The sequence below is a fragment of the Macaca fascicularis genome, chromosome 20 (genome assembly GCF_037993035.2).
Source record: "Macaca fascicularis isolate 582-1 chromosome 20, T2T-MFA8v1.1".
Lineage (NCBI taxonomy): Eukaryota > Metazoa > Chordata > Mammalia > Primates > Cercopithecidae > Macaca > Macaca fascicularis.
The window spans coordinates 44,501,074-44,528,529 of record NC_088394.1 but is presented as its reverse complement, the minus strand read 5'-3'; the positions used below and the strand labels follow the sequence as shown (position 1 = coordinate 44,528,529).

At 43.8% G+C, this 27,456-nt stretch overlaps 1 protein-coding gene and 1 pseudogene across 6 annotated transcripts in view; one reads left to right on the top strand and one right to left on the bottom strand.

Annotated features, from left to right (window-relative positions):
• Nucleotides 1-5,877: 5,877 nt before the first annotated feature.
• Nucleotides 5,878-27,456, top strand: part of N4BP1 (NEDD4 binding protein 1) — a 73,384-nt gene continuing 51,805 nt past the window's right edge. For all 6 annotated transcript variants that reach the window (XR_012428924.1, XR_012428923.1, XR_286923.5 and 3 more), the window contains exon 1: nucleotides 5,878-6,264. Coding sequence is in view for 3 of the 6 variants with exons in the window: in XM_074027192.1 (XP_073883293.1) it covers nucleotides 6,067-6,264 (198 nt within the window). In the remaining 3 variants the exon portion in view is untranslated. The remainder of the gene's footprint in view (nucleotides 6,265-27,456) is intronic.
• On the bottom strand, nucleotides 15,244-15,731 carry LOC107128402 (probable ribosome biogenesis protein RLP24 pseudogene; annotated as a pseudogene).

The window sequence follows — 27,456 nt, the reverse complement described above, 5'->3', positions numbered from 1 at the left end:
CAGAGCGAGACTCTGTCTCAGAAAAAAAAAAAAAAAAAGAAAATAGGAGGAAGTGGTCGGGTGCAGTGGCTCACACCTGTAATTCCAGCACTTTGGGAGGCCGAGGCAGGTGGATCACCTGCGGTCAGGAGGTTAAGACCAGCCTGGCCAACATGGTGAAACCCCATTTCTACTAAAAATTAGCTGGGAGTGGTAGCGCACGCCTGTGCTCCCACCTACTCAGGAGGTTGAGACCCAAGAACTGCTTGAAGCCAAGAGGCAGAGGTTAGAGTGAGCCGAGATCACACCACTGCACTTCAGCCTTGGGGGACAGAATGAGACTCCATTTCAATAAATAAATAAATAAATAAAACAGGAGGAAGGAACAGTGAGTGCAAATGCCCTGCCATGGTGTGAGCTGGGCCCAGTGCAGAGAGGAGCAGAGGTAGGGCAGGCAGGAGGCAGGTCTGGCAAGGGCTGTCACTCAAGGCAAGGGCTTTGGATTTTATTCTGACCCTGAGGGAAAGCTCTTGGACCCTTACCCTAAGTAAGGGTCTGACAGATGAGATTTGCAATTTGAGGCCGGGCACGGTGGCTCAAGCCTGTAATCCCAGCACTTTGGGAGGCCGAGACGGGCAGATCACGAGGTCAGGAGATCGAGACCAACCTGGCTAACATGGTGAAACCCTGTCTCTACTAAAAAATACAAAAAATTAGCCGGGCGTGGTGGCGGGCACCTGTAATCCCAGTCACTTAGGAGGCTGAGGCAGGAGAATGGCGTAAACCTGGGAGGCAGAGGTTGCAGTGAGCTGAGATCCGGCCATTGCACTCCAGCCCGGGCAACAGAGCAAGACTCCGTCTCAAAAAAAAAAAAAAAAGAGATTTGCAATTTGAGATCACTCTGGCTGCAGCATCAATATTTGTAAATAATTTATCTGAATCTCATACTTGTTGTAGCTCTTGACATTTACAGAGAGGCCAAAAAGACTATGGGGAGACCTCATGGTTGTCAGAGAGATGATGGTGGCTTGGACTGTTGACAGGGGATGAGAGAGGTTGAACAGTTTGCAAATTTATTAAAACCTTGTGTGTGTAGTTGAAGAATGATCATATTACCGTTTCTTGCTCAAAGGCCCTACATGTGACTGTACCAAAAACACAGAACGCAGGAAGACACACCAACGTAGACACTGCTAGCCAGGAAGCATCTTCGTCTGCTGATCTGATTGGTTGGGCGTGCCGAGCAACATTCCCTGTGCAGGTCTGTTTGGTTTTGACAGCATCCCATGGCAAGGAGGGTCCAAGACAAAGGGGTTGGTCATGAGACCATGTGATCTCCTCTTGCTTACCTTTGCATGAGGGCAGAAGAAGGGGCTGGCTGCATATCCAAGCTTGCTGCTCCTGTCATTATGGCATAGCACATAAGGTCACTCAGCAGACTCATGTAACCAGCAAAGGGTCTACTCGCCACTGGTACAAAAATGCCAGAATAACAAGAGCAAAGTGTGATAAGGAGATTTTATCATCCATGCTAATAAGAGAAGGAGTGGGCAAGATTCTTTCCAAAAATTTCCACCCTTCAATTTATGGAGGGAATGCAGGGGTTTTTAAAGAGAGAGGGGTTTGGAATGGAGAGGAAGGGGGCTAGGAGGGGTCAGTGGTGCGATCCACTCCAACAGCTTATCTTGAATTATTGTTCCCTTTGGTGAAGGGGCCAGTGCCATCCTGGGCCTGACCAGGTTGCAAATGAACTGCAGCCAGTCTTGCAGTTAATTTCTAGTGCGTGAGCGTGAGTAAACGTGAGTGAGTGTAGCCAGGAGTAAATTTCAGCCTTGACTGGGGAGAGAATTCTGGAGGTATAAGGTCCATGTCAAGATCCAGCCCCTGGATGGGCACAATGGCTCACGCCTGTAATCCCAGCACTTTGAGAGGCCGAGGTGGGCAGATCGCTTAAGGTCAGGAGTTTGAGACCAGACTGGCCAGTATGGCGAAACCCCATCTATACTAAAAATACAAAAATTAGCTGGGTGTGGTGGTGTGCGCCTGTAATCCCAGCTACTCGGGAGGCTGAGATAGGAGAATTGCTTGAACCCAGGAGGCAGAGGTTGCAATGAGCCAAGATCACGCCACTGCACTCCAGCCTGGGAGACAGAGCAAGACTCCATCACACACACACACAAAAGATCCAGCCCCGAAGCTTCTAAGGAAATTCATGACCGGATAAGTGAGCATGGTGTGTGCTTGACAAGCGTTTGGGTAAATAAATGTGCATACAGCATGGGAGCATGGAATAGGGAAGAATAGGGAGTGGAGGTTCACAGTCCATTCTGAGGCTGTATGTCAACATGACAGGAAACACATATACAGCTTGTCTCAAAGTTGTATCTTGAGACTAGGGAGAAAGAAGGAAAGAAAACAAGGTTTTAAAATGCATTTTGAAGCCAAGCTGCTTGGATACAGTCAGATTGCCTGGATTCAAATGGCTATTTCTACCACTTCACTGACTAGCTCTGTGGAACATTCCAGAACTTCTCTATCCTTCTGTTTCCTCTTTTTTTCCCCTTAATTTACATTTTTTGTGGGGGGGCCAGGTAAGAGACAGGATATCCCTATGTTGCCTAGGCACACCCTGAACTCCCAGGCTTAAACAATCCTCCCACCCCAGCCTTCCAAGTAACTGAGACTATAGGCACCTGCCACCACCCCCAGCTGGTTTCCTCATCTTTGAAACAGGAAGAAAAACAATAGCAACCACTGTTGGAGTTTTAGGAGACCAATAAACACTCTTTCTGCCCCTTCTGAGTTCAGAACTAAGGAAGAAAAGCAGATGTCAGCCAGGTAGAGATCAAAATGTCATCTTCATTGCTGACAACAGCTAGACTGGAGGATGTGGTTGAGGTGAAAATACTTTACCCCCAGTCACTAACACAGCAACTGCAGACAGCCCATTACCAGGGCATAGGATGGTCCAACCCAGCACCGCACCGTCTCAGAAAGTTACCAGTCAGAGAAATCCTCCTCCTGCTTTGGGGAAAAGGGGGATGAAAGCTAGATAGACATGTTCCTCCACACCTGGCCCCACTGGGAAATAGAATAGGAATCTCCTCCTGTCCTTGAAAATATGAGAAGCAAGAATAAGTGATTCTCTCCACACCATTTTATGGGCTCATGAGGTTGTTATGAGATTGTTAAGGAAAAACAAAGCTAAAGTATCTAGAATACAGAATCCATAAGGTTTCATCTCTGGCATCAACTATCCTGGCTGGTCAGGCCAGCCAGATAGGCAAGGCTGGTTAATCGAGGGAAGTTGTGGTTGAGTGAGAAACAGCATGAAGTAAGGGAGTTCTTGAAAGGGGATTTCTCTCTCTCTCTTTCTCCTTGTTCCTTACACTCAGGAAACCTTGAGAGTTCCCTAAAGGGAAATGCTGACCAAATATGAACTGGCAAGTCTTTTTTTTTTTTTTTTTTTTTTTTTTCTGAGATGGAGTCTTGCTCTGTCACCCAGGCTGGAGTACAGTGGTGTTATCTCAGCTCACTGCAAACTCTGCCTCCTGGGTCCAAGCAATTCTCCTGCCTCAGCCTCCAAAGTAGCTAGGATTACAGGCATGTGCCACCACACCCGGCTAACTTTTTATATTTTGAATAGGGACAGAGTTTCACCATGTTGGCCAGGCTGGTCTCAAACTCCTGGGCTCAAGTGATACACCCCTCCTTGGCCTCCCAAAGTGCTGGGATTATGGGTGTGAGCCATCACACCTAGCCTGGCAAGTCTTAAATTAAAACTGGGGGAAATCCTCCCAAAACTATGTATCTTCAATTATACACCAACCCAGTGACTTATGAGCACAGCTTCATGGCCCAGCATTTTTTAAGGGTGTGTGTTTGCACTGCTTCTGTTGGTTTTGGGTAGGATTTTTTTGGAGGGAAGTGGGGAGAGGAAGGCACTGTGGTGTGTTTTTCAAGGCAGCCTCCCTCCTCACCTCTTACAATTAAGCAATTAAGAATCGCAAGCAGGGAAGTCACTGGGAGCAAACAGGAACCAGCCCTAGGGAAAGCCCTGTCCAATCACTGAACAATAGCAATTCCGTTTAAGGTGAGTGCAATAAGGCAGGAAATAACATGCTGTGTTGACAACATGCCTTACTGATAGATTGCGGTTCTGCAAGCAATACATCAGCAATGCCACACTTGCCACCTGACCTGCCTCAGCCAATCCCAGTTCATCTACCTGATGGAGCAAGGCTGCCGGTTGTGTGGACATCAAGGGAAAAGCCCAGGGCAGCAGGAAGTTGTTGATCTGTGAGCCTAGTGGTTCTCTTCCCTGTGCTGAATCACCTCTTGGTGGGGCACTGGGAGACCACACCTGAGTTTCTGAGACATATGGAAACCCCCATCAGGCTGGATCTCTCACAGGTTTTACCTTGGGTAAATCCTGCTACAGAGACCATTCCCCCTTGGTATTTCCAACTAAGGCATCTTTAGCTCCTCCTCCTTTTCCTCTAGTGGGGATGTACACAGATGGCACAGGCTCCTGGGCCCACAAGTTCACTGTGGTTGCATAATCCACAAAAAGATTTTTCCTGAAAATTGAGCCGTAAATATATTGCTAAGTTAGCAATAATAATAATGTTCAGTGAGCACTTACAGTGTTGGGTACTATATTAATATTCACCATAGGAAGTACTATTGCTATCTACATTTTATAGATGAAGAATTAAAAAGTAGAGAGGTAATATTCCCAGAGCCCCTATCTGCTATAGCCACAATATTTAGCTGAAGGAAAGGAATTCAACACTTTATCTTCCACAATCTGTTTTCATGGATTCAAGAGAATATAAAACCTGGAAAAGGCCTTAGAAATAATTGAGTGTAGCCTTTTATTTTACAGATCAGAAAACAGACCTGGAGAGGGGTTAGGGTTTATTTGCCCCAGTCCCAGGTAAGATCATGAGTGAGCCCCCAAACTCCCACTTTTGGGGCTACTCCCATAACATATCCCCTTTCTTCCCTCACAGAAATCACTCTCCTGAATTTATCTTTTTTTTTTTTTTTGAGACGGAATTTCGCTCTTGTCGCCCAGGCTGGAGTGCAATGGCGCGATCTTTGCTCACCACACGCAACCTCTGCCTCCAGGGTTCAAGTGATTCTCCTGCCTCAGCCTCCCTAGTAGCTGGGATACCATGCCTTGCTAATTTTTTTTTTTTTTAAGCAGAGACAGGGTTTCTCCATCTTGGTCAGGCTGGTCTTGAACTCCCGACCTCAGGTGATCCGCCCGCCTCTGCCCCCCAAAGTGCTGGGATTACAGGTGTAAGCCACCACTCCCGGCCTTCTTGAATGTATCTTAATCATTTTTTTCTTTTCAATTCTCCGTAAGTATGCCCATTTTCTTCTCTTCTTGCTACCATTTTTACTGAAAGAGGGAAAGAGAAAAAAGTGAGAAGGGCAGCTAAGAAGGTAACAGCGTAGGGAGGAAGGGAAGAAACAGAGAGAAAGGTCCCATCTGCTTGTGGATTAATGTGAAACTGAATAACTCAACTGCTAGAATCCTGGTTTGAGCGTCAAGATGTCTAAGGTCAAGTCCAATCCCTGTGTGACACTCTCAGTCTCGCCTCCTGGCAATTAAGTTTCCCCAGCTATAAACCCATACATTTACATCCACCAGATTCCCCGAAAGCACTTTGCCCTCATCAAAGAAGTCCGCCCAGGCCTCCAGAACCATCCCTTTACTCTCAACCAACATGGCGACTGTGGGTGACGTCAACTTCCGTCGCCCACACCCACCTCCCTTCCCCTAGGGGGCGGCGAACCTCAATGACGGCTTCGACTGGGGCGCATGCGCGGCGGTGGGGCTCGGCCCGCGGCGGCGGCGGCAAAGGGGCGGAGGGGTTCTCTGCCAGCAGTTGCCAAGCTGCTGCGGTCGTGGCGGGATGGTATAGCTGGGCCTGAGGGCGGGCGGCGGGGTGCGGGCGGGGGCGAGGCGGCCGGGAACGGCCGACGCCGCCTGACTGGCTTGGGAGCAGCGGTAGCAAGCTGAGGGGGCGTCGCCGCCGCCGGCCCCCGGCGCCGCCGCGGGAGGCCGCGCCCGCCATGGCGGCCCGGGCGGTACTGGACGAGTTCACGGCGCCAGCCGAGAAGGCGGAGCTGCTGGAGCAGAGCCGCGGCCGTATCGAGGGCCTATTCGGCGTAAACCTGGCCGTGCTCGGCGCGCTAGGGGCTGAGGAGCCGCTGCCCGCGCGCATCTGGCTGCAGCTCTGCGGGGCGCAGGAGGCGGTGCACAGCGCCAAGGTGAGTCTGGCCGCCGCCCCCGCGCGCCCGCGGCCTGGATCGGTCTGGGTCTCCGGGCGCCCGCTCCTCCCCGCCCCCGTCGTCCGCCGCGATGCGCCGGGGTTGGGAACGCAGTCTCGGGAGTCCGCGAACCTGCCTTCTCGGCTCGCGAGCCATGTGACCTTGGATAGCGGCTTGATCCCCGGAGCCTTAGTTTCCCCATTTGTAAAGTGGCGCTGACGAAAGTACCTACCTCAGAGGGCTGTTGCAAGGATGAAAGTGGGGGATGTGCATGAAACGCGGGCATAGCTTGTGGCAACGGACCGGGCGCGCTGCGCATGTCGCCTGTTGTTATCTGTTCCCCGGCCACCAGGATGGTACGCAAGGCCTGGTGCTGGGCCCGCAGCCTCGTTATTCACCACCTAAGCCTTTATCCCCCAGCCCCGGACTGCAGTTCTGAGCCTTTTTGGGATCTCAGTTCCCCTTGAGAATCGGCAAAAAAAACATTAATAGTAATAAAACGCTCGGAGAATGTCAGAAAGAAAGGATGTATGTTTATTTACCTATTTTTTTCTATTTGAGACAGGGTCTCACTCTGTCACCCACACTGGAGTGCAGTGTGGCGCGATCTCAGTTCACTGCAGCCTCGACTTTCCGGGCTCAAGTGATCCTCCCACCTGAGCCTCCCGAGGAGCTAAGACCGCAGGAGCGCGCCACCACGCCCAGCTCATTTTTGTTGTTGTTGTTTGTTTGTTTGTTTGTTTGTTTGTTTTGTAGTGACGAGATTTCACTATGTTGCCCGGGCAGGTCTCAAACTCCTGGACTCAAGTCATCCTCCCACCTCGGTCGCCCAAAGTGCTGGGACTACACGCGGGAGCCACCGCGCCTGGCCTGATATTTAATATGTAAAAAAACAGCATTATTCCTTGTATCGATATTACGTACAACTAACATTTACATAACGCTTATAGAACATCAGAGGTTACTTCAGAAGGAATTTGCAGCCCTTAATGGCTTCTAATAAGGTAGATTTTATCCTCCCCACCACCACCCCGCTGTCTTTTTTTTTTTTTTTTTTTTAATTAACAGCTGGGGAAACTGAAACTCAAAGTGGTGACTCACCTTCTGCCTAAATCAGCATTTCAGACCTCTTCAGCACCTCTATGTACTTCCCTCCCTTTGCAAACCAAAAAGCAACACAGTATGTTCCTCCTCCTAGGTAACCAAGTTTTTCTAGGTTTTTCCATCTCCTAAGTAGGGCAGCAGGATTCAGACCTAAGGAGTTTGTTTCCAGAGCCTTCGTTCTCGATACTTGCCTTTCATACGATGAGCCCTGTCTGCGGGGTGGGCAGGAAGGGCCCTCTTTTTGCATCCTACTTGACAAATGTCAGTGTCCTTGAATCTGAGTAGTCATATCTCCTGATGTTCTTAGATTTAACAAAAAATCGTGAGTGTTTGCTTTAAACATGCTTAGAGGAGACAGGGCATTCAGCTGTATAGTTCTTCACAGCTTAACTTAAAACATTTTAGTCTGGGCGCGGTAGTTTACGCCTGTAATCCTAGCACTTTGGGAGGCCGAGGCGGGTGGATCAGGAGATCGAGACCGTCCTGGGTAACACGGTAAAAACCGTGTTCCTCTTGAGATTCGGAAAAAAAACCATTAATAGTAATAAAACACTTGGAGAATGTCAGAAAGAAAGGATGTATGTTTACCTGTTTTTTCTATTTGAGACAGGGTCTCACTCTGTCATCAACACTGGAGTGCAGTGGCGTCTCTACTAAAAATACAAAAAATTTAGCCTGGCATGGTGGCACGCGCCTGTAGTCCCAGCTACTCAGGAGGCTGAGGCAGGAGAATCGCTTGAACCCGGAAGGCAGAGGTTGCTGTGAGCTGAGATCGCGCCACTGCACTCCAGTCTGGGCGACAGCGCCAGACTCCCTCTCAAAACAAAACAAAACAAAAAGCCAACATTGTAGATGTAGAACCAAGTTTGCTTTCCTGGGCTTAACTTTTTTAGTCAGTTGGATTGCAGACAGCTGGTCTAAGGCGCATTCCCCTTTGTCCATTCTTCCCAGGTATCCAATCTTCTGCACTTCTCAGGGCTTAAACGCTTGACATGATTAAGTCCTGCTTTTTCTTCTGAAAATCTCTTACGTGCATTCGTTCCTTTCCTTTCTATTGCGTTTGCTGCAGTTAAGACTTTCATTACTGTGTGTCCCTTCCCTTGCTCCATTGCCTTTATTCATTCATTGCTCCCTCCCTCCCTGGTTCAACTTGTATTAGAGTAATCCTCCTGCAAAAAGTCATTCTCCTGCCCTGGAACCTACTAGAGCCTCCTGTCACCTGTCTCATTCAGCCTAAACTCCTCCTCTGACTTACAGAACGATTAATCCAACCCCACTTTATTTTTCCAATGTTCTGGTTTAGCACCTTTCAGCTTAAACCTCCACTGTAGTAGTCTCTGCCTTTGCTGTGCATTCTGCCTGTTCTGGGTTCTGCTTTTGCTCAAGATTCATCGCAAGCATGGAGAATGACTCCTTTGCTCTACAGAAGAGCCCTGCTGGTCCTGCCAGACCTTCCCAGTGCCCGTTTTCTTGGCTGTCCTTGCCACACAGTTCAGCCAAGCTGTCTGGGAAAGGTGTGTCTTACAGTTTCTTGCTAGTATGTGCTCCTGCTTGTTGATCTTTGTGATATGTATTACTCATAAGTCAACCCTCCCACTTTTTTTTCTCCCCTTGAGACTCATGGGTAAGAGTTGAACGCCACAATCAGGGCTTTTTTGTTCTGAATTTGTTTTGGAGTTTGCTTTACTTTCTTGAAGGAAGAGAAAACCATTATCTTGATTTTAAAAACTAAGAACAGGAAAGCAAATTTGATTCAATGTCTGTAATATTTTAAGTTAGGCTATGGAAGAGCAGCAGATTTAGAGGAAGGAAGATTTAGAGTAAAAAAGTTTTTCAATTATAGTGTCTCTGCTCAAAATAAGATGAGGTGAAGTGTCTTGTGTCCCACCACGTGGTTTACTTGTGTTTTGCCTTTAAAATGTTAATTCACTGCTTTTTGCAAATGATAGAGTAGAGGAGAATGTAGAGCTTAGTTAGGTGGGCCGCCATTGACTGCAGAGGGGTGAAATGCAAACTGCTAGTTGACAATGATAGTGCCCATGCAGGTTGAAAAACAGGCACTGACTCTGTACCAGTGGCCACTTTTGTTAAAGGGAGGATTTGTTATAGGAAGCAGTACTTCAGCTGGCCTTTGAAGAGCCAGATATTCCCAGGTGCCTGACCTTCCAGAGGTGGTTGTGGAGCAAAGGCCCAGAAAACATGGAGTGTCATGGTAAACGGTATCCAGGTGCTCCTGTGAAAGATGAAGCCTGAGGTACCAAAATGTCAGGCTAAGGTCATTGGACCTTATTTAATAGAGAATTGGTGAGGATTTTGAGAAGCATGGAATCTTCCTGAAACAGAAGACCAACAGTGGAAGGAACATTGTTGCAAGTTAGCCTTGGGCATAAGGGGGGCAGGGGTGGCAAGGTTTTCACAGGGACAGGGCAGCTGTGTGGATGTAGGGATTTAGGGGTTGGTTTTAAGCCAGGTGGCAGGAGGGATGGTTAAGTTGTTTGACCTGTTGACTGGTGGGGCTACCAGCTTGTCCACATTTAAGGAAAACTCTGGTGCCAGGGAGTATACTGACGGTTACCCCTTGACCTCAAGGATCCTGTTGCCTCTTAGGGGAGACAGACATGGGGAAGATACAGTAAAGTGTGATACATATAACAACTGCAATGTGTGCAAGGTGTTTCTGTAACACAGGAATGGAAGGGTTGCTCTGCCAGCTGGTTTCCTAGGGAGCAGGGAGCTCCTGGCAGAGGGAAGAAGCTGTGTGCAATCACAGGGGCATGAAAGAGGGCAGTTGCGTCACACATCAAAGTGCTTGGGGCCTGCCGCAGAACATGGATTTTACCCTGCAGGTAGTCAGTGAAGAGTCATGGAAGAGTTAGGAGGACATGAGAGATTTACATTTCCACAAATGTCTCAGTGTTTACACCTCTGGGCTGGGGCTGCTCAGTGTGGTCTGTTGCTGGTTTTCAATAGTATGAGTACAGAAATTGAGAATAAGGGTTGAGCAACTTTTGTGCAATTTGGCATTAATACAGGGGCTAGAGAGGCAATGTCTAAGAGTGAGAAGGAGTCCTTATAAGAGGGCAGTGTCCATAGGGGGCCCAAAGAGAGGGGACTGATGTCAGTGCTGGAAGACATCTTGGAAACAAAGGAGTGTGAGGATTGAATTTCAGAGACGAAAGGGAGGTACTAGCCAGCTGTTGCCTCATTGGCAAATAGAGATTAAAGTGAAGAAACAGAGGTGGGACCCTCCCTGTGAAGCAGTGGTGGAAAGGGATGAGGTTGAGGAGACGAGTTAGAATTCCTCTTTTAGGCCGGGCGCAGTGGCTCATGCCTGTAATCCCAGCACTCTGGGAGGCTGAGGTGGTCTGATCACCTGAGGTCGGGAGTTCAAGACCAGCCTGACCAACATGGAGAAACCCTGTCTCTACTAACATTACAAAATTAGCTGGGTGGGGTGGCGCATGCCTGTAATCCCAGCTACTCAGGAGGCTAAGGCAGGAGAATTGCTTGAACCAGGGAGGTGGAGGTTGCGGTGAGCCAAGATCGCGCCATTGTACACCAGCCTGGGTAACAAGAGCAAACCGTCTCAAGAGAAAAAAAAGAACCCTTCTTTTAGATCAAAGAGCCACAAACTCAGAGTGATTCCTGAGAACCAGGCAGGGAACCTGTGTAGGGAAGTGAGATGGTCGGGAGGAGGGACTGTGATGAACGAAGGCACAGGGCCCTGTTGGAGAGGGCGGATTCCCATGTGTATCGCATTAGTCAGTTACACAGTGGGGCTCAGTGATGTCCAGTGTTCTCATTAAGAGAAGCAAGGAGTCCGGATTTAATTATATATAACATTGTATTTCTTTAAGTGGCCGCTAATTTACATTTTTAAAATCATACACATCGAATTATATGAGTAAAATATTTTTAAACTACATATTCGAAAAAACAGTTATATATGCCAAACAAAATATGTCAGGGAACCTGAGCTTTGTTTTTATTTGTTTGTTTATTTATTTTTTTGACCTGAGCTTTGGACTGCCTTTTTGAGACAGGGTCTCCAGGCTAGAGTGCAGTGGTGTGATCTCAGCTCACTGAAACCTCTGCCTCCCAGGCTCAAGCGATCCTCTTAGCCTCCTGAGCAGCTGGGACTACAGGCATGTGCCACCATGCCCATGGTGTATTTTTGTATTTTTGGTAGAGATGGCATCTCACTATGCTGCCCTGGCTAATCTTGAATTCCCGGGCTCAAATGATCCTCCCACCTCAGGATCCCAAAGTGCTAGGATTACAGGCATGAGCCACCATGCCTAGCCCATATGTTTCTAATACTTGAAGAGGGCAGTTGAAGGCTCCAGTGGCGTACAGTACAGTCTCAGTGCTAGTTCATCACCAGAGAGGGAGCGCAAGAGCTCCGAAACAGTGGGATATGTTAGGTGCAGTGGAACTGCTGCAGACTGAAAACATAAAAAGGACTGGGATGAAGTAAAGACCAAGGAAGGTTAGATAGTATGAACTTACAGTGTCACTTGAGCCAGAAACTCTCAAGTAGGTAATGTTTTCCCCGACTCAAGAGGTTTGTGATGCCAGTACACAAGGATTGGAGGTAAGGGGGTCTGAAGTACAATAGAGCAAGGCACACTGGGGCCCAGGAAATATTTTTGAAGAGGTCAGCCTTGTTCAAGCTAGGACAGGGAAACAGATGAAAGCAGAAAGGGCGGAATGAGCCGCGAGGATTAAGGGAGGGACAAGACCTTTGACCCTGTGTCCTCTGAAACCCAGAGGGTCATGCACACAGGGAAATTAAGTATTGGAGAATTCTGGAGGTTGTAATCAGAGTAATTTCAGAGCTTGGAATCTTGGATGTAAAGGAATTCTGAGGATGACTCTGAGGGCCAGGGGGTGCCTCGGTAGTTGTGGGTGAGCTGCAAGTGTTCCATACATCTTAGAGAAGTGAGAAAATAGAGGAGATGGCAATGTGAAGTATCTGGAGCTAGTGCTATGCTGGGGTCACCGAAGTCCATAGCAAGAAACTGGGTGCTAACAGTCAGTGAAGCCTGGCTGGTTAACAGATAAAAGAAGTAATTGGAAGTAAATGGCACAGCTACTTGTTTGGGGTCTCCATGAACTTTTAAGGTGTGGAGTTTGCTGACCACAGCTGCCCATCAGTTGATGCTTAGCTTCAGGCATTACTTGATGGCAGTGAGTAGCCACCCAGAGGCCTAGCCAGTGCCCTAAACAGTACGAGCCTGGAGGACTTCAAGCAGAGTTCTGGGGAGGACTACTCAGTCTTAAAACGTTGAAGTTACAGTACACCCGTGAAACTCAGGCAGGCTACCACCCAGTCCATTTTTAATTTGTGAGGAAAAAGAGAGGGTGTTTAAGAACAGCTAGTAATTGACCTTTTCCCAGTTTTACTTACGTTTTTATGGAGTAAGGTGAGAATGAAAAAAAAAAAGTAATTAAAGTAGAAGTGGCCTAATGCAGTACTGACTTCAGAAGGTTCAAGTTGACCAGGTACTGTTTTACTACCCTTTCGGTTAGAAGAGCCTGGTACCTGGTTTCATCTGTGCGTGTGTGAGATAGGATTTGGTTCTGTCACCCGGCTGGAGAGCAATGGTGTAATTTCAGCTCCCTGCAGCCTTGCCCTCCCAGGCTCAAGTGATCCTCCCACATCAGCCTTCTGAGTAGCTGGGACTGTAGGCACGTGCCACCATGCTGGGCTTTTTTTTTTTTTTTTTTTTTTTTTTAAGAGATGGGGTTTCCTCATGTTGCCCAGGTGGGTTTCATGAATTCTTGAGCAGTTGATTTGTTCATGAAGGAGAGAATTCATAGATGTAATACAGGGTAGTGACATGGAGTTTCTGTTTTGATTTTACTAGGAAGAAGGTTGGTGGCCTTTTTGCACTTCCCACAATATTTTTTACTCACCGTGGTTGTGAAGATCATCTTCTTAAGAAAGAGTGGTTTGTTCAGTCTCTTCTTAGGGCTAACATTTTGGGGTTATACCAGAATGTCGAAATAAGGGATACTGGTATTGCTTATGCTCGGGTCAGAAGTGATTGTCTGTAGCTTCCTCTTTCTTGTCCATTTCCCAGCCAGTATTGTAGGATTGTAATTAAATCAAGGACCACATCTTGTTCTGTGTTGGCTTTTTATGAAATTGATGTAATCATAGAAGACTGGCAGTCTTGAGTTTCAAGAACAAAATTGTAGGGGGGATATCCTTACAGTAATTAATTTAAAAACTTTTTGTAAAATCAGTTTTTTGTTGTTGTGTTATTTTTGTTGTTGTAGTTGTTTGTTTTTTGTTTTTTGAGACAGGGTCTCACTGTCGCCCAGGCTGGAGTGCAGTGGCATGATCTCGGCTCACTGCAACCTCTGCCTTTTGGGTTCCAGTGATTCTCCCACCTCAGCCTCCTGGTTAGCTGGGAGTTCAGGCGTGCGCCACCATGCCCAGCTAATTTTTGTGTTTTTTGTTAGAGACAGGGTTTCACTATGTTGGCCAGGCTGATCTTGAATATCTGACCTCAGGTGATCTGCCTGCCTTGGCCTCCCAGAGTGGTAGGATTACAGGCATGAGCCACTGCACCTGGCCAAAAATCAGTTTTTCATATGGAAACAACATAAAGGAATTTTTTTGGCTTAAAGAAACTGAATTTAGCTGGGCTGGTGGCATGTGCTTGTAGTCCTAGCTACTTAGGAGGCTGAGGCAGTAGGATTGCTTGAGTCCAGTAGTTCCAAGTCTGTAGTGAGCCATGATTGTACCATTGTACTCCAGCCTGGGTAACAGCAAGATCTTGTCTCTTAAAGACAAAAAAAACACAAAACAACAACTACAAAAAAACACCTTTTTTTAGAAAGATTCCGGTTTCGTTCGGTCTTAGTGCTGACAGAATTAGTAATTTACATTACTTGATGAATAAGAGCTGTGGGAATAAATTCACGTCTGAAAGTATGAAAGTAATTTGTGATTATAGCATCTTTTGATTGAATTACCTACCAGTCTTCTGGGATCTTTATCCATTCTTGAATCAGCACTTTTTTTTTTTTTTTAACTTTTTAAATGGTATTATTTTATGTGCAAATAATGAACAGATGTTGTACCCGTAAATTCTACTTTCCAAAAACAGGGGCGTTTAAAAGGAAAACTACATAATAACTTTTAAAAGGCACTGGGATTCCTCTGCTTCTAGATCACTGCTAGGCTAGAAAAATAAAGTTTGTTCTACCAGGAATAACAAGTTAGAACTGAGTATTCTCCAAAGTGGAAATTGAAGGATGTGGTGCCATTCCAGCTAAAGATTATTCAGTTCTAATTCCCAGCATCCACAACTACCTATCAGAACGGTTAAACCAGGTCAGAACAGTCCAGCATAATTCAGCTTCATCAAACAATGCCATTATGCTCTTCTAAGATGCAAATAAACCAAAACAGGAAATACTAAAATCAAAATAATATTTGACACTGTCATACAAACTGTTAGTTCCTTGTTGTATCTGCCTTTCCATAGGATGAATAAAGGGAATATTTGGCTGCAAATAATATTTTATTTTATATATCTCTAGCCATGATTTTTTTCATTAGTTATTATACAAATGCTGCCTAGTGCCATTATCCAATTGGCATAACCATTTATGTCCACAATTCACTTCTGTAGTTATAAGTAGAATTTTCATGATTTACATATCTATAAGTGAAGATTTAACGCTGAGATGCAAGCTAACATCTGTAATATCTGATGTTTTGTAGATGGCAGTGTAGGAAAGATGTATTTTAATCACTTCTCATTTAAGTGACCTTATGTAAAAAATAAATAATTTAGCAGTTCCAAGTATCCAAAGGGCATTTTCAAATGTACATAAAAGAAATGATTACAGAGATTTTTAAGAAGCATCTTTGATATCCGCATCCTCTTGTAACTGCTGTGCTGTTTTCTCTTCCAACTGCTTCCCTTTGCCTGCAAGAGGGGCTCGGATAAGATGTATGTTTTGCTTGACTTCTTTGATATCCTGAACTTTCTGTAGCTCTTTGTTTTTCTTCAATCTGTTCATTATAAATTTAGCTTGGCGTTTCTGTTTGATCTCTTCAACTCTCTTCATTGCTTCAATAGTTTTATTCCATAGCTTTCACTGGTATTTGATGGTTTCATTTCTATGTTTTTCATATCCAAATGAATTATCCGCTGTAAGCTCTTCGCCACCTGCTTTCCGGAATGCTTTGGTCCATCTAACTTTGCGAGGATTGTGCTTTTTAAAGTTTTTATGAGATTTAGATTTACAGAATCCGAACACCTTGCAATTGTTGCAGATGAACATCATGCCATGGCCAGGGTAGATGTGCCTGAACAGAAATAACACTTCTCGATACACATGTTGGACCTGCATGGGTCCCCACCAACCAAATGCCAAGCTTGAGAAGAATCAGCATATTTAATTCACAGTATGTTTCATTCTTGACCCTGATATTTTTTAAATTAAGAAAATGAAATTGTTACTTTGTTATAATAGGTAGGTTAATGAAAATCGATATATCTCTATTAGGTAATGAATTTGCCTGCAATAATAGAAACCTATACAAAATAAGGGTTTTCTTTCATTTAAAAAGTCTAAAGCAGCAGTCCAAGAGTGAGTAATGATTACAAACTTTACCCTTATGGTCACAAAATGACCGCTGCAGCTCCAGCCATCAGGTCTCTCAAGAAGGAAGGATGGAAGAGGAGGTAACAGTTTTCTAGAAAACCCTAGCGGGTTTCTGCTTACTTCTAGTTGGCTGGAGCTATATCATGTGACCACTAGTAGTAAAGCAAGCTATGAAATGTTCAGTTTTACCTAGGCACATCGCTACCCTGAACAAAATATGATTACATTATTTTCCATGTGTTTTAAAAATTTTAATTCCTAAAAAGTGAGCATACGCCTGTAATCCTAACACTTTGGGAGGCTGAGGTGGGCGGATCATGAGGTCAGGAGATCAAGACCATCCTGGTTAACACAGTGAAATCCCATCTCTACTAAAAATACCAAAAAAAAAAAAAAAAAAAGTGAGCATATAGCAAGCATTCATTTAACTCATTTGTGAAGGAACCAGCTGGATTGGAAAACTGGTTCAAGGAGGATATGAGTATAGGTGCTGAAAAAACGGTATTAGAATAAGATTGCTAGATTTGGGTGCAAAACTGGTGAATGTCCTTGTGAGAATGTAGGAATAACTGACTCAGTTTCTCCTGCTTACGCAGACTCTAACATGCTTCTGACACGAGATGTGTGGGAGTTTTCCTCTTAGCCTCTATTTTGCCAAAATTTGTGAAGAAACAACCATACCCCCATTAGCTCCTTAGGAATTCTGGCCGGGTGCGGTGGCTCAAGCCTGTAATCCCAGCACTTTGGGAGGCCGAGATGGGCGGATCACGAGGTCAGGAGATCGAGACCATCCTGGCTAACCCGGTGAAACCCCGTCTCTACTAAAAAATACAAAAAACTAGCCGGGCGAGGTGGCGGGCGCCTGCAGTCCCAGCTACTCGGGAGGCTGAGGCAGGAGAATGGCGTAAACCCGGGAGGCGGAGCTTGCAGTGAGCTGAGATCCGGCCACTGCACTCCAGCCTGGGTGACAGAGCGAGACTCCGTCTCAAAAAAAAATAAAAAAATAAATAAAAAATAAAAGCCTTATGATTCTAAGGTCAGAAATTTTATCTATAGGAAAATAGGGATGCAAATTTTCAGTGTCTACTGCTACATGACTTTCGGTTACAAGGAAGTAGGTCTAAGTTCAGCTTCATTAACGCTTAATTATAACTATCTTTCTGCCCAGAATTCTTGTTAATCCTGTGAGGACAGCTTCATATACCCTAAATTCAGAATCTGTCTTAGTAATGGCTTTTCAGGAGGTTGATACCAATGTATCTGCCCAGCGGGTTCACCTTGCCCTCTGCCTAAACAGAGCTGATTTATCAAGATGGGAATTGCAATGGAGAAAGAGTAATTCACGCAGAGCTGGAGACTGGAGTTCTATTACTACTCAAATCAGTTTCTCCACATTTGAGGATCAGAGTTTTTAAAGATAATTTGGCGGGTAGGGGCTTGGGAAGTGGGGAGTGCTGATTGGTCAGGCTGAAGATGGGGTTGAGTCAGATTGTGGGACTGGGTGGTGTCAGCTGATCCATTGATAGCAGAGTCTGCAAAATATCTCAACCACTGATCTTAGTAATGTTGTCCCCAGGAGCAATTTGGTGAAGTTCAGACTCTTGGAGCCAGAAGCTGTATGACCCCTAAACCATCATTTCTAATCTTGTAGCTAATTTGTTAGTCCTGCAAAGGCAGACTGGTCCCCAGACAAGAAGGGGGTCTTTTCGGGAAAGGGCTATTATCAGTTTTGTTTCAGAGTCAAACCATAAACTGAATTCCTTGCCAAGGTTAGTTCCAGCCTACGTCCAGGAGTGAGCAAGGACAGCTCAAATGTTAGAAGCAAGATGGAGTCGGTCAAGTCTGATCTCTTTCACTGTCATAATTTCCTCAGTTACAGTTTTTGCAAAGGCGGTTTCAATCCTTCCCTTTGGGTTTAACAGCACCTTATTCTTAAGGTGTGGGCTATGAAGTTGGGAAAGGGCCATCAGTCACTCTGCCTTCTTTCTCCTAACCGGGAGTAGTGGGGGAAGGTGTTGACCCCAAAGTGAGAGGAGTGGAACTGCTTTGCATCTGTCTTGAGTGTACTCACACAGGCCAGGCTGAGATTCCAAGGCTTCATGACAAAGGTGTTAGTATTCTTATCTATGGTTTTAGTACAGCATTTAAGCGGACAGTGTACTATAAATACTGAGTTCTAGGGTAAAGAGTGCAAATTCCAGTTTTAAAAGTAAAGATTTGAAAGCATTAGCTTGGGGCATTGTGGCTCACCAAAATCTAAATTGCAAAGGAAAAAAAGTAAAATAAAAACTCAAAAACAATAACAGGCATACTATAGTTTTTGAAACACAATTTTTCTCTCCCAGTCCTTATTTTTATTAGCAACAAATCATGATAGGACTGATTTGTTTGCAAAATAAACTTTAGTTATTATACTTGGCCTGATTTATTCCATAGAACACAGCAAGAATAATTATTTCTCACATAGGCCTTTTAATTGGCTTTGATGGAATTCAGTTCCATAAGGAACCTCAGTTAAGACTTTTTTAAAGCCAAGCCCATCCATGGGTTTATACCCTCAGATAGCTATGAGTTGGGTAAATTCCTCTCCTCTTGAGGTCCCAAGATAACTTGGGGCTCCTGGGCCTGTCAGAAAGTGACATTCTTTACTTACCACAGGTCAGAAACCCTGTACAGGTACTGTGTCAACAAGGTGTGAGGTCAGTTTTCCCAAGGGGCTTTTATTGGCTCTACAAGTCAAGTTTGATTCCTTAAAGGAAAGCACGCCATTCCAGTCAAAGCCTTGGTAAAATAACCAGTTTCTCCAATTGTGTCCTGTTAGAAAAGAAAACATTCTTATTGCACTTATGTAAGTAACTGTATCGCCATAAGTTAAAAATACAAATAGTTTCCAAATTCTGGAGAAACTTTTGAGACAGAGTCTCACTGTGTTGCCCAGGCTGGAGTGCAGTGGCACGATCTCGACTCACTACAACCTCCGCCCCCTGGGTTCAAGAAATTCTCCTGCCTCCCTAATAGCTGAAATTATAGTCCTGCACTACAATGCCTGGCTAATTTTTGTACCTTTAGTAGAGATGGGGTTTTTGCCATGTTGGCCAGGCTGGTCTCGAACTCCTGGCCTCAAGTGATCTGCCCGCCTCAGCCTCCCAAAGTGCTGGGATTACAGGCGTGAGCCACCACGCTTGGCTCTGAAAAAACAAAAAGGATCAACTTTTTAAGCAAAAAAAGTGAAGAAAAAGATTACTTCAGTTTTCTGTTCGGTCCATTCAGTTAACTCCTGTTCTGCTTGATATTCATGAATATTTTAGCTATCCCTGAGAGTCCTGAAAGTTTTTTTTTATTTTAATGTCACAGTCTCCAGCATTATTAGAAACTTGCATTCAAGGGCACCTGTCGAAGTTTTATAGCTAATTATAAAACCGTTTTCTAAAGAGGATCAAAACAAGACAATTGTCTGTGGATGAAAAAACATTTTAGGGCAGCCACAGTCAACGACACAATTGACAAGGAAATTTGTTACCTCTGTGGCACACAATAATTAACATAACAATTGTAATATTATTGATAACATATAGTGAGGCATATCAGAATTATAGGAATCTCATACAGTTTTACAACACATATTAATAACATATTTATATGAATATAACCCAAAGAGAATTAAATACCATTTTATATTTGACAGTGTTTCCTTTGTTGAAAACACTGGATATCAGAAGGGCACAGTGGCTCATACTTACAATCCCAGCACTTTGGGAGGTCGAGGCAGGCAGTTTACTTGAGGCCAGGAGTTGGAGACCAGACTGGCCAACATGGTGAAACCCCGTCTGTACCAAAAAATACAAAAATTAGCTGGGTGTGGTGGTGTACGCCTATAATCCCAACTACTTGGGAAGCTGAGGCATGAGAATTGCTTGAACCCAGGAGGCAGAGGTTGCAGTGAGCCAAGATTGTGCCACTGCACTCCAGCCTGGGCAACAGAGCAAGACCTTGTCTCAAAAAAACAGCACTGGATATTCACAAAGTAGAATCCCAGGTCACCATAAGTCATTCGTTTAACCAAAATGATAACTCACAAATTTTAAAACAGGAAAAACCTTTACTCTGGTAGAGAGGAGACTCAGCTTTCCAAATAATAAGATCCAGTGAAGATGGCATGATGCCAACTGAATTTGTCTTTTCTCTCCACACTGCCCCCTGCCTTTTTTGTAGTTTACTTAAAAGGCAAACAATAACCTTTTGTTATCTTTTAATGTTACATAAAAATTCTTTTCAAAAGAGAAAACCAGATTTAATGTTTGCATTAGTGCATCTTTAAAATGCTAACGCTAGGTGATTTTGTTGTTGTTTGTTTGTTTGTTTGTTTGTTTGTTTGTTTTTGAGACAGAGTCTTGCTCTGTTGCCTAGGCTGGAGGGCAGTGGCACAATCTCAGCTCACTGCAACCTCCGCCTACCGGGTTCAAGCAACTCTTTTGTCTCAGCCTCCTGAATAGCTGGCACTACAGGCGCTGCCACCACACCCGGCTAATTTTTATTAGAGATGGTGTTTCACCATATTGGTCAGGCTAGTCTCAAACTCCTGACCTCAGGTGCTATCTGCCTGCCACAGCCTCCCAAAGTGCTGGGATTACAGGCGTGAGCCACCATGCCTAGCCTAAATTTAGTTTAATAGCATTTTACAAATCTATTCAGTTTTAATTAGTTTGACCATAAGGTAAGATTCTTATAAACCTTTTATAACCCTTTACAATATTTTTTTTGTTAAAGAGCAGAACAGTGTTTTAGGAAAACTCCGTTGCACTTTTATTCCAATGTTCAATTTATGGAAAAACAGAATAACACCTCTTTAGCCAATATGTTTACACACATTAATTTTTTATAAACTTTTCACAACTCGTTTAAACCTTTAGATTTTTCCTTCCTCACTTAACACAATCCTTTAACCCTCTAAACTTAGGCAAGAAGTTCATATGCCCATGCCTTCTTAATATCTTTTACCAGAAGTACATTCTACTTTCCTTACACACCTTGTACGTAGAACTGTTTCTTCAGTAGTCTCAAATACATGTTATGCTGTTAACTGTTAGCAACTTTTACTTTCAGTGAAAAACGTGGTTAGTAAACAATTGTAATTATGTGCCAGGTGTGGAGCCTAGGACAGACACCAGTCAGAAGTGCAGATAAGATCTGACTTTCCAGCATAGCCAGGGGGACTTGGCTAACTCCACATGTCCCCAGACTTTACCTAGCTGTAAAGTAGGCAGGTTGTAAAGTCATAGTGGCAGTTCATGAAGTATTTAGGAGACCTAATAACCTTTAAATTGTACAACATTTCTTGCATAAATTCCCTTTCATGAATCCTTTCATGACTTAGACCATCTATGACATACTTGGACTTTCTGACTTGTCCTAACCATCCCATCTTTAAACAACCAGTCTTTTAACTTTAGGACAAAAATTTACCATACAGGATTCTTTTATATAAAATACTTTCTTTATGGGGGCTACTTTCACATGTCCCCAGGCCTTACCTAGAATGTAATGGCTCCGAGGTAGGTATATTGAACAATTTTCAAAAGTTAAAGAAGCAGTTTATGACCTTAGAGCATTTAGCAAACCTAATATTTGATCTAATTTAGACGAAACGTCCAAATTTGGAAGATACTTTTATTTACCAGTAATCTTTAAAACTGTTTATTACCAAAAGATTACTAAAGTTATATGAACTAAAGGGCATTAGTTTTAGTTTTTCTGACAAAATGTCTGATTTAAGTGCTTATTTTTCTCTAAGCTAGTTAATGAGAGCTCTTTTATATAAACATCACATACAACACATACACAGACAGAATATCCAGTAGTTGTAACATTTTTCATTTGCCAGTTTCTTAAGTTGGATTACTGGCTTCAGGGCAGAACCCTTCAAGAAACAAGGCTAGGAAAGCATGCAGTTCCTAGGGCCTAAAAAGCAGGCACAGCTGGAAAGCAAAAACATTCTCAAAATTAAGGGTCCCATTTTTATATTGCATCCCGGATTTTCAAAAGGGAAATGCTATTGGAGAAGATGGTGCAATGTTTTTACCATGCATTTAATTGCCTGACAACCCAAACCCAGTCAGCCCATTTTATTTTGTTTTTGTTTTTATTTTTGTTTTTTTGTGATGGAATCTTGCCCTGTCACCCAGGCTAGAGTGCAGTGGTGTGACCTTGGCTCATTGCAACCTTCACCTCCCGGCAATCAGCCCATTTTGTAATTAGACCATGCCCCATGGGAGTCTCATCTCTCATTAGAGGGTGGGGATTTTTCCTCCTTACCTTCCAGGTGGCCAAGAGCATGCTTTTTTGATTAAAGCATACAGTGAGCCAAGTATCCCTCCATAACTGTTATTAGCCGTCCCTTAAAGTATATTTTGTACCTAGTTATTACACACCAAGACTAAAACCTCTCTCATAATGCAGAGTAATTTCTGATACCCCCAAAACTTGGGGAAAAAAAAAAAAAAGAATGTCAGGTAACATAATGTAAAGCTGAACAGAGCCTTAGATTTTGAGAGCAATCTAGCCATTTTCAACTCATGGGGTTCCGTGAGGAAAACAGATTGTGGTTTTTTTTTTTCCAAAATGGAAGCTGTTAGAAATTATAGAAATTATCTTAAGTTCTCTCATGTGGGTATCAGGAGGGCAAAGTAGAGAAATAATTCAGTTGACTGAGAAGAAAAAAACTTTTTCTCAAAAACAACCAATATCCAAGAAGAAAAAAAAAAATCAAGGCATTTTAAAATATATATAGCTTGGATATCCATTTTTAATTAAGTTGATTTTAACCATAGAGCTCTTTTTAAAAATTTTTTTTAAAAATCTCTTATTGTCAGACTCTAGCCAGGACAGTCAATATTTCTGGCTTTTGAACTTTGCCACAGCTAACTTCCCATGTGAAATTAATAAATTTTAGCTAAGGTTATAACTTAACCATGGACCCATAAGGTGTTTCAAAGAGATGGTAAGCAGCTTCCTTTTACAAGATTTAGAATCTTCCGGCCGGGCGCGGTGGCTCAAGTCTGTAATCCCAGCACTTTGGGAGGCCGAGACGGGCGGATCACGAGGTCAGGAGATCGAGACCATCCTGGCTAAGACGGTGAAACCCCGTCTCTACTGGAAAAAAAAAAAAAAAAAAAAAAAGATTTAGAATCTTCCCAAGGGTAGCTTGGAGAAAGAAAAATTTAAGACAGGAAATCAGAAGCTAGCCATTGGAGTCGGGGTAGGACCCTCAAAAAGTGGCAAAGTTACTGCAAATAACCAGAAAGGAATCATTTCCGAAGCCAAGAATTCAACCGGGGCTGCCCCTGTCAAAAGACAAAAGCCTTGTCTACTGAGTTACAACATTCAGTAGATTCTATTGCTCTTCCCAGAAGGTGCCTAGAGGAGCCAATTTCAAGCTCACAAAGGCTTTTAACTGCTCAAGATAATTGACTTCTGTCAGTAGTTCCTTCAGAGATCGCCACCATATACAGAAACATACACAAAGACAAAACAAACAGAAGGGCTTCCAAATCAAGATCCCTAACCAAGAATTCCAGAGTACCCCTTCCAAACTATCCTCCTATTCTGTCTGAGAAATCTCCCCTAAATCTTCTGGATTGAGGAGAAGTCTCCCTAACTAAGACTCTTCCTACTAATTAGGGAGAGCCAACTGAGACCCCAAAGGAGCCGAACCAAGACAGACACTCCGTGGTGGAGCTGCAGACACATACCACACCATGGGGCTACAGAACCATTTGGGAGAAGGAAGGAACTGTGGCAGCGCCTAGGATACTCACTGAACCAGACACCCCATAATGGGGCTACAGACAGGCAGTCTGTGATAGGGCTACAGTTGTTGGACATCTCCCCAGGATTGTTTATCCATTGCAATTAAATTCATGCACATTGGGTTGGCAGTGCCCCGTCAGTAGAGATGGTGTCAGAGTCAGCTGCCAGTCTGAAAGAACTAGGCAGCCACTTGGGCTGGCCTCTGGATCCATTGCCAGAGGGGTGCTACCAAACCACAGGCAGGTAGCCACAAGAGCAATCCCGGACAAGCCTCCAAATTCGTAACCGCCTAACAGGTTCACCTTGCCCTCTGCCTAGACAGAGCCAATGTATCAAGACGGTAATTGCAGTGGAGAAAGAGTAATTTACACACAGCTGGCTGTGTGAAAGACTGGAGTTTTATTATTACTCAAATCCCTCTCCCCCAGCATTCGGGGATCGGTTTTTAAAGATAATTTGGCAGGTAAGGGCTTCGGAAGTGGGGAGTGCTGATTGGTCAGGTTGGAGATGGAATCATGGGGGTAAAAGTGAGGTTTTCTTGCTGTCTTCTGTTCGTGGGTGGTATGGCAGAATTGGTTGAGCCAGATTATGGGTTTGGGTGGTATCAGCTGATCCATTGAGTGCAGAGTCTGCGAAATATCTCAATCACTGATCTTAGGTTTTACAATAGTGATGTTATCCCCAGGAGCAATTTGGGGAGGTTCAGACTCTTGGAGCTGGAAGCTGTATGGCTCCTAAACCATCATATCTAATCTTGTAGCTAATTTGTTAGTCCTGCAAAGGCAGACAGGTCCCCAGGCAAGAAGGGGATCTTTCCAAGAAAGGGCTGCTATCAGTTTTGTTTCACAGTCAAACCGTAAACTGAATTCCTTCCCAAGGTTATTTCGACCTACACCCAGGAATGAACAAGGACAGCTCAAAGGTTAGAATCAAGATGGAGTCGATTAGGTCTGATCTCTTTCACTGTCATAATTTCCTCAGTTATAATTTTTGCAAAAGTGGTTTCACCAGTCTACAAAGCAAATTCCTTTGGCAGGTTCTATACCCTTGTAGGTTCCCCAGGTTGTTTTGTGATTATGACTGATGGGCTATAAATCGATTTTCTCACAACTCACTCCATGGGTTTTATTAATTAGCTAAGCAGCTCAAAGAACCCCAGGGAAGACATTTACTGGTTAATTGTAAAGGCTATTACAAAGGTTACAGATGAAGCGATGCATAGGGGAAGGTATGAGGGAAAGGGCTTAGAGCTTCCATACCCTCTCCAGGAATGGCACCCTCCAGGATAGGTATTAGCTATCCTGAAACTCTCCAAAGCCAGTCCATTTGGGTTTTTATGGAAACCTCATTACATAGGCGTGATTGATTAAATCGTTGGCACTGATGATCAAACTAACCTTCAGCCCCTCTCCCCTCCCGGGAGGTTGGAAGTAGAGCAGAAATCTCAACCCTGTCATCCTACTTTGGTCTCTCTGCTGACCAACCCCATCCTGAAGCTACCTGTGGATGCCAGTCATAGTTGAACTCATTAGCATATAAAAAAACCATCACTTTGAAATTCTAAGAATTTTAAAAGTTGTATGCCAGGAAATATATATTTCACAGTATCACAGTCTTACAAGATAATGAAACCATGATATTTGGGATTGTCTTTTATGCCAGACAGAAATCATCTGTATCTATACTGGACAAAAATCTACAAGTTATAATGTAATTTTACAGATTCTGGATATTATTTAATATAAATATGTCAAGCAAAAAAATACATTCTCCTAGGATGTACATTGGCAAACTTTTTCTGTGAAGAGCCAAATGATAAATATAGACTTTGTGGACCACAAAGTCTTTGTTTTATATTCTTTTTTGTTTTGTTTTTTACAGCCCTTTAAAAATGTAAAAACTATTTTGACCTCGGGGGTTGTATATACAAAATAGTCCAAGAGCTGGATTTGCACAAACCAGTATGGTAGCCACTACCCCATGTGGCTGTCTAAATTACTTCAGTGAAATTAAATACTCAGTTCCTTGGTTGCATTTCAAGTGCTAGTGGTCCCATGTAACTAGTGGCCACCAATTTGGATTGTACAGCTATAGGACATTTCCATCATTGCAGAAGTTATTTTGGACAGTGCTGCCCTAAAGTATGAAGTAATCCTTGATTGGGCCTGCTAGAGAATAGTGTGATATTGAAGCTGGGCACGGTGGCTAACACCTGTAATCCCACCACTTTGGGAGGTCGAGGCAGTTGGATCACTTGAGGTCAGGAGTTCGAGACCAGCCTGGCCAATATGGTGAAAGCACGTCTCTACTAAAAATACAAAAATTAGCCAGGCATGGTGGCGGGTGCCTGTAATCCCAGCCACTTGGGAGGCTGAGGCAGGAGAATTGCTTGAACCCGAGAGGCGGAGGTTGCTGTGAGCCAAGATCCTGCCATTGCACTCCAGCCTGGGTGACAAGAACGAAACTTCATCTCCAAAAAAAAAGAAAAAGAAAACATAGTATGACATTGAAAGAACATGCTGCCATTTTTTTTTACCTTATTTTCAGGGTTTCAGGGTTTTTGTAATTTTTGTTTATTGCTTCCCCTTCTATATAATATCTGGAGATTATTCTTGATATCACACACACACAGTAATCTCTTTGTATTTGGGTGATGGTAAGATGTATTAGTAGCTAGTCTAGAAGGTAGAGAATAGTCCTCAGGAAATTTCATAGGAAATCTTACATTGCATTTTAAATAGCCAGATGAGATTTTTGTTTATTTTTTGTTTTTATCTGTTCTTATTGACTCTTCTAAAACTAGGAAAGCAACCTAAAAAAAAAATCAAGAAAATTATCTCTACATATTTCACCTGTAGTATCTGTACATCTAGATGAAATCCTCTCTCTTCAGAATTCCCAAAATCTGCCAAAATTTCTGGCTTTCCAGAAATTGACCTTAATACAGAACAGAAGGCTGAGATCCTGCACCATAGGATAGGCACCAGGCCAGTTTCCTGAGCGTGAGTTCAACACATGAACTACAGTTCTTATTCTTTAATAGTGACTATTCTATACCTTATTAAATAAAATTCTTATGTAATTCCAGATATAGCCTGGGTTGCACAGTCAGTTTGTCTGATTCTGGTAGAAAGGGGGCCAGATTCTTAATGATCTTATGCAAGCAGCTGCATATCATGAAAAGTGAAGAGAGCCAGTGAAAGTATTTTTAATTCCTGAATTTTGAGAATCAGGGAAAACAAGATAACATTTTGAAAGTGTTTTCTTTCCATTTGTAAAAGCATAGCTTGCTAAGTGGAGGGTTAAAAATTAATGAAAAGGGGCTTCTTCATATACCTGAGAGAAAATAGAACATTATAAAAAAACTACATTTCATACAACTAGAGTTAGATTTCTTTCATTAATTCGTTCAGTCATTACATTGTGTTCCACTAGATCTTGGGTTGTCTGCTTCACAGAGGGTCCCAGAAATCTCAGCTGAGTCCGTTGGTGTAGTCCATTCCAGCCCGTTGCTTAAGCGATGTCACTTATACTGCAAACTTTGTATCCATGAGTCAGTTTCTTGAATTATCAGTGGTCAAGAGTGTCTGGCATAGTCTCTTCTGCAAGACTCCGGGACTGTCATCCTTTGTCGTAGACCCACTTTCTATG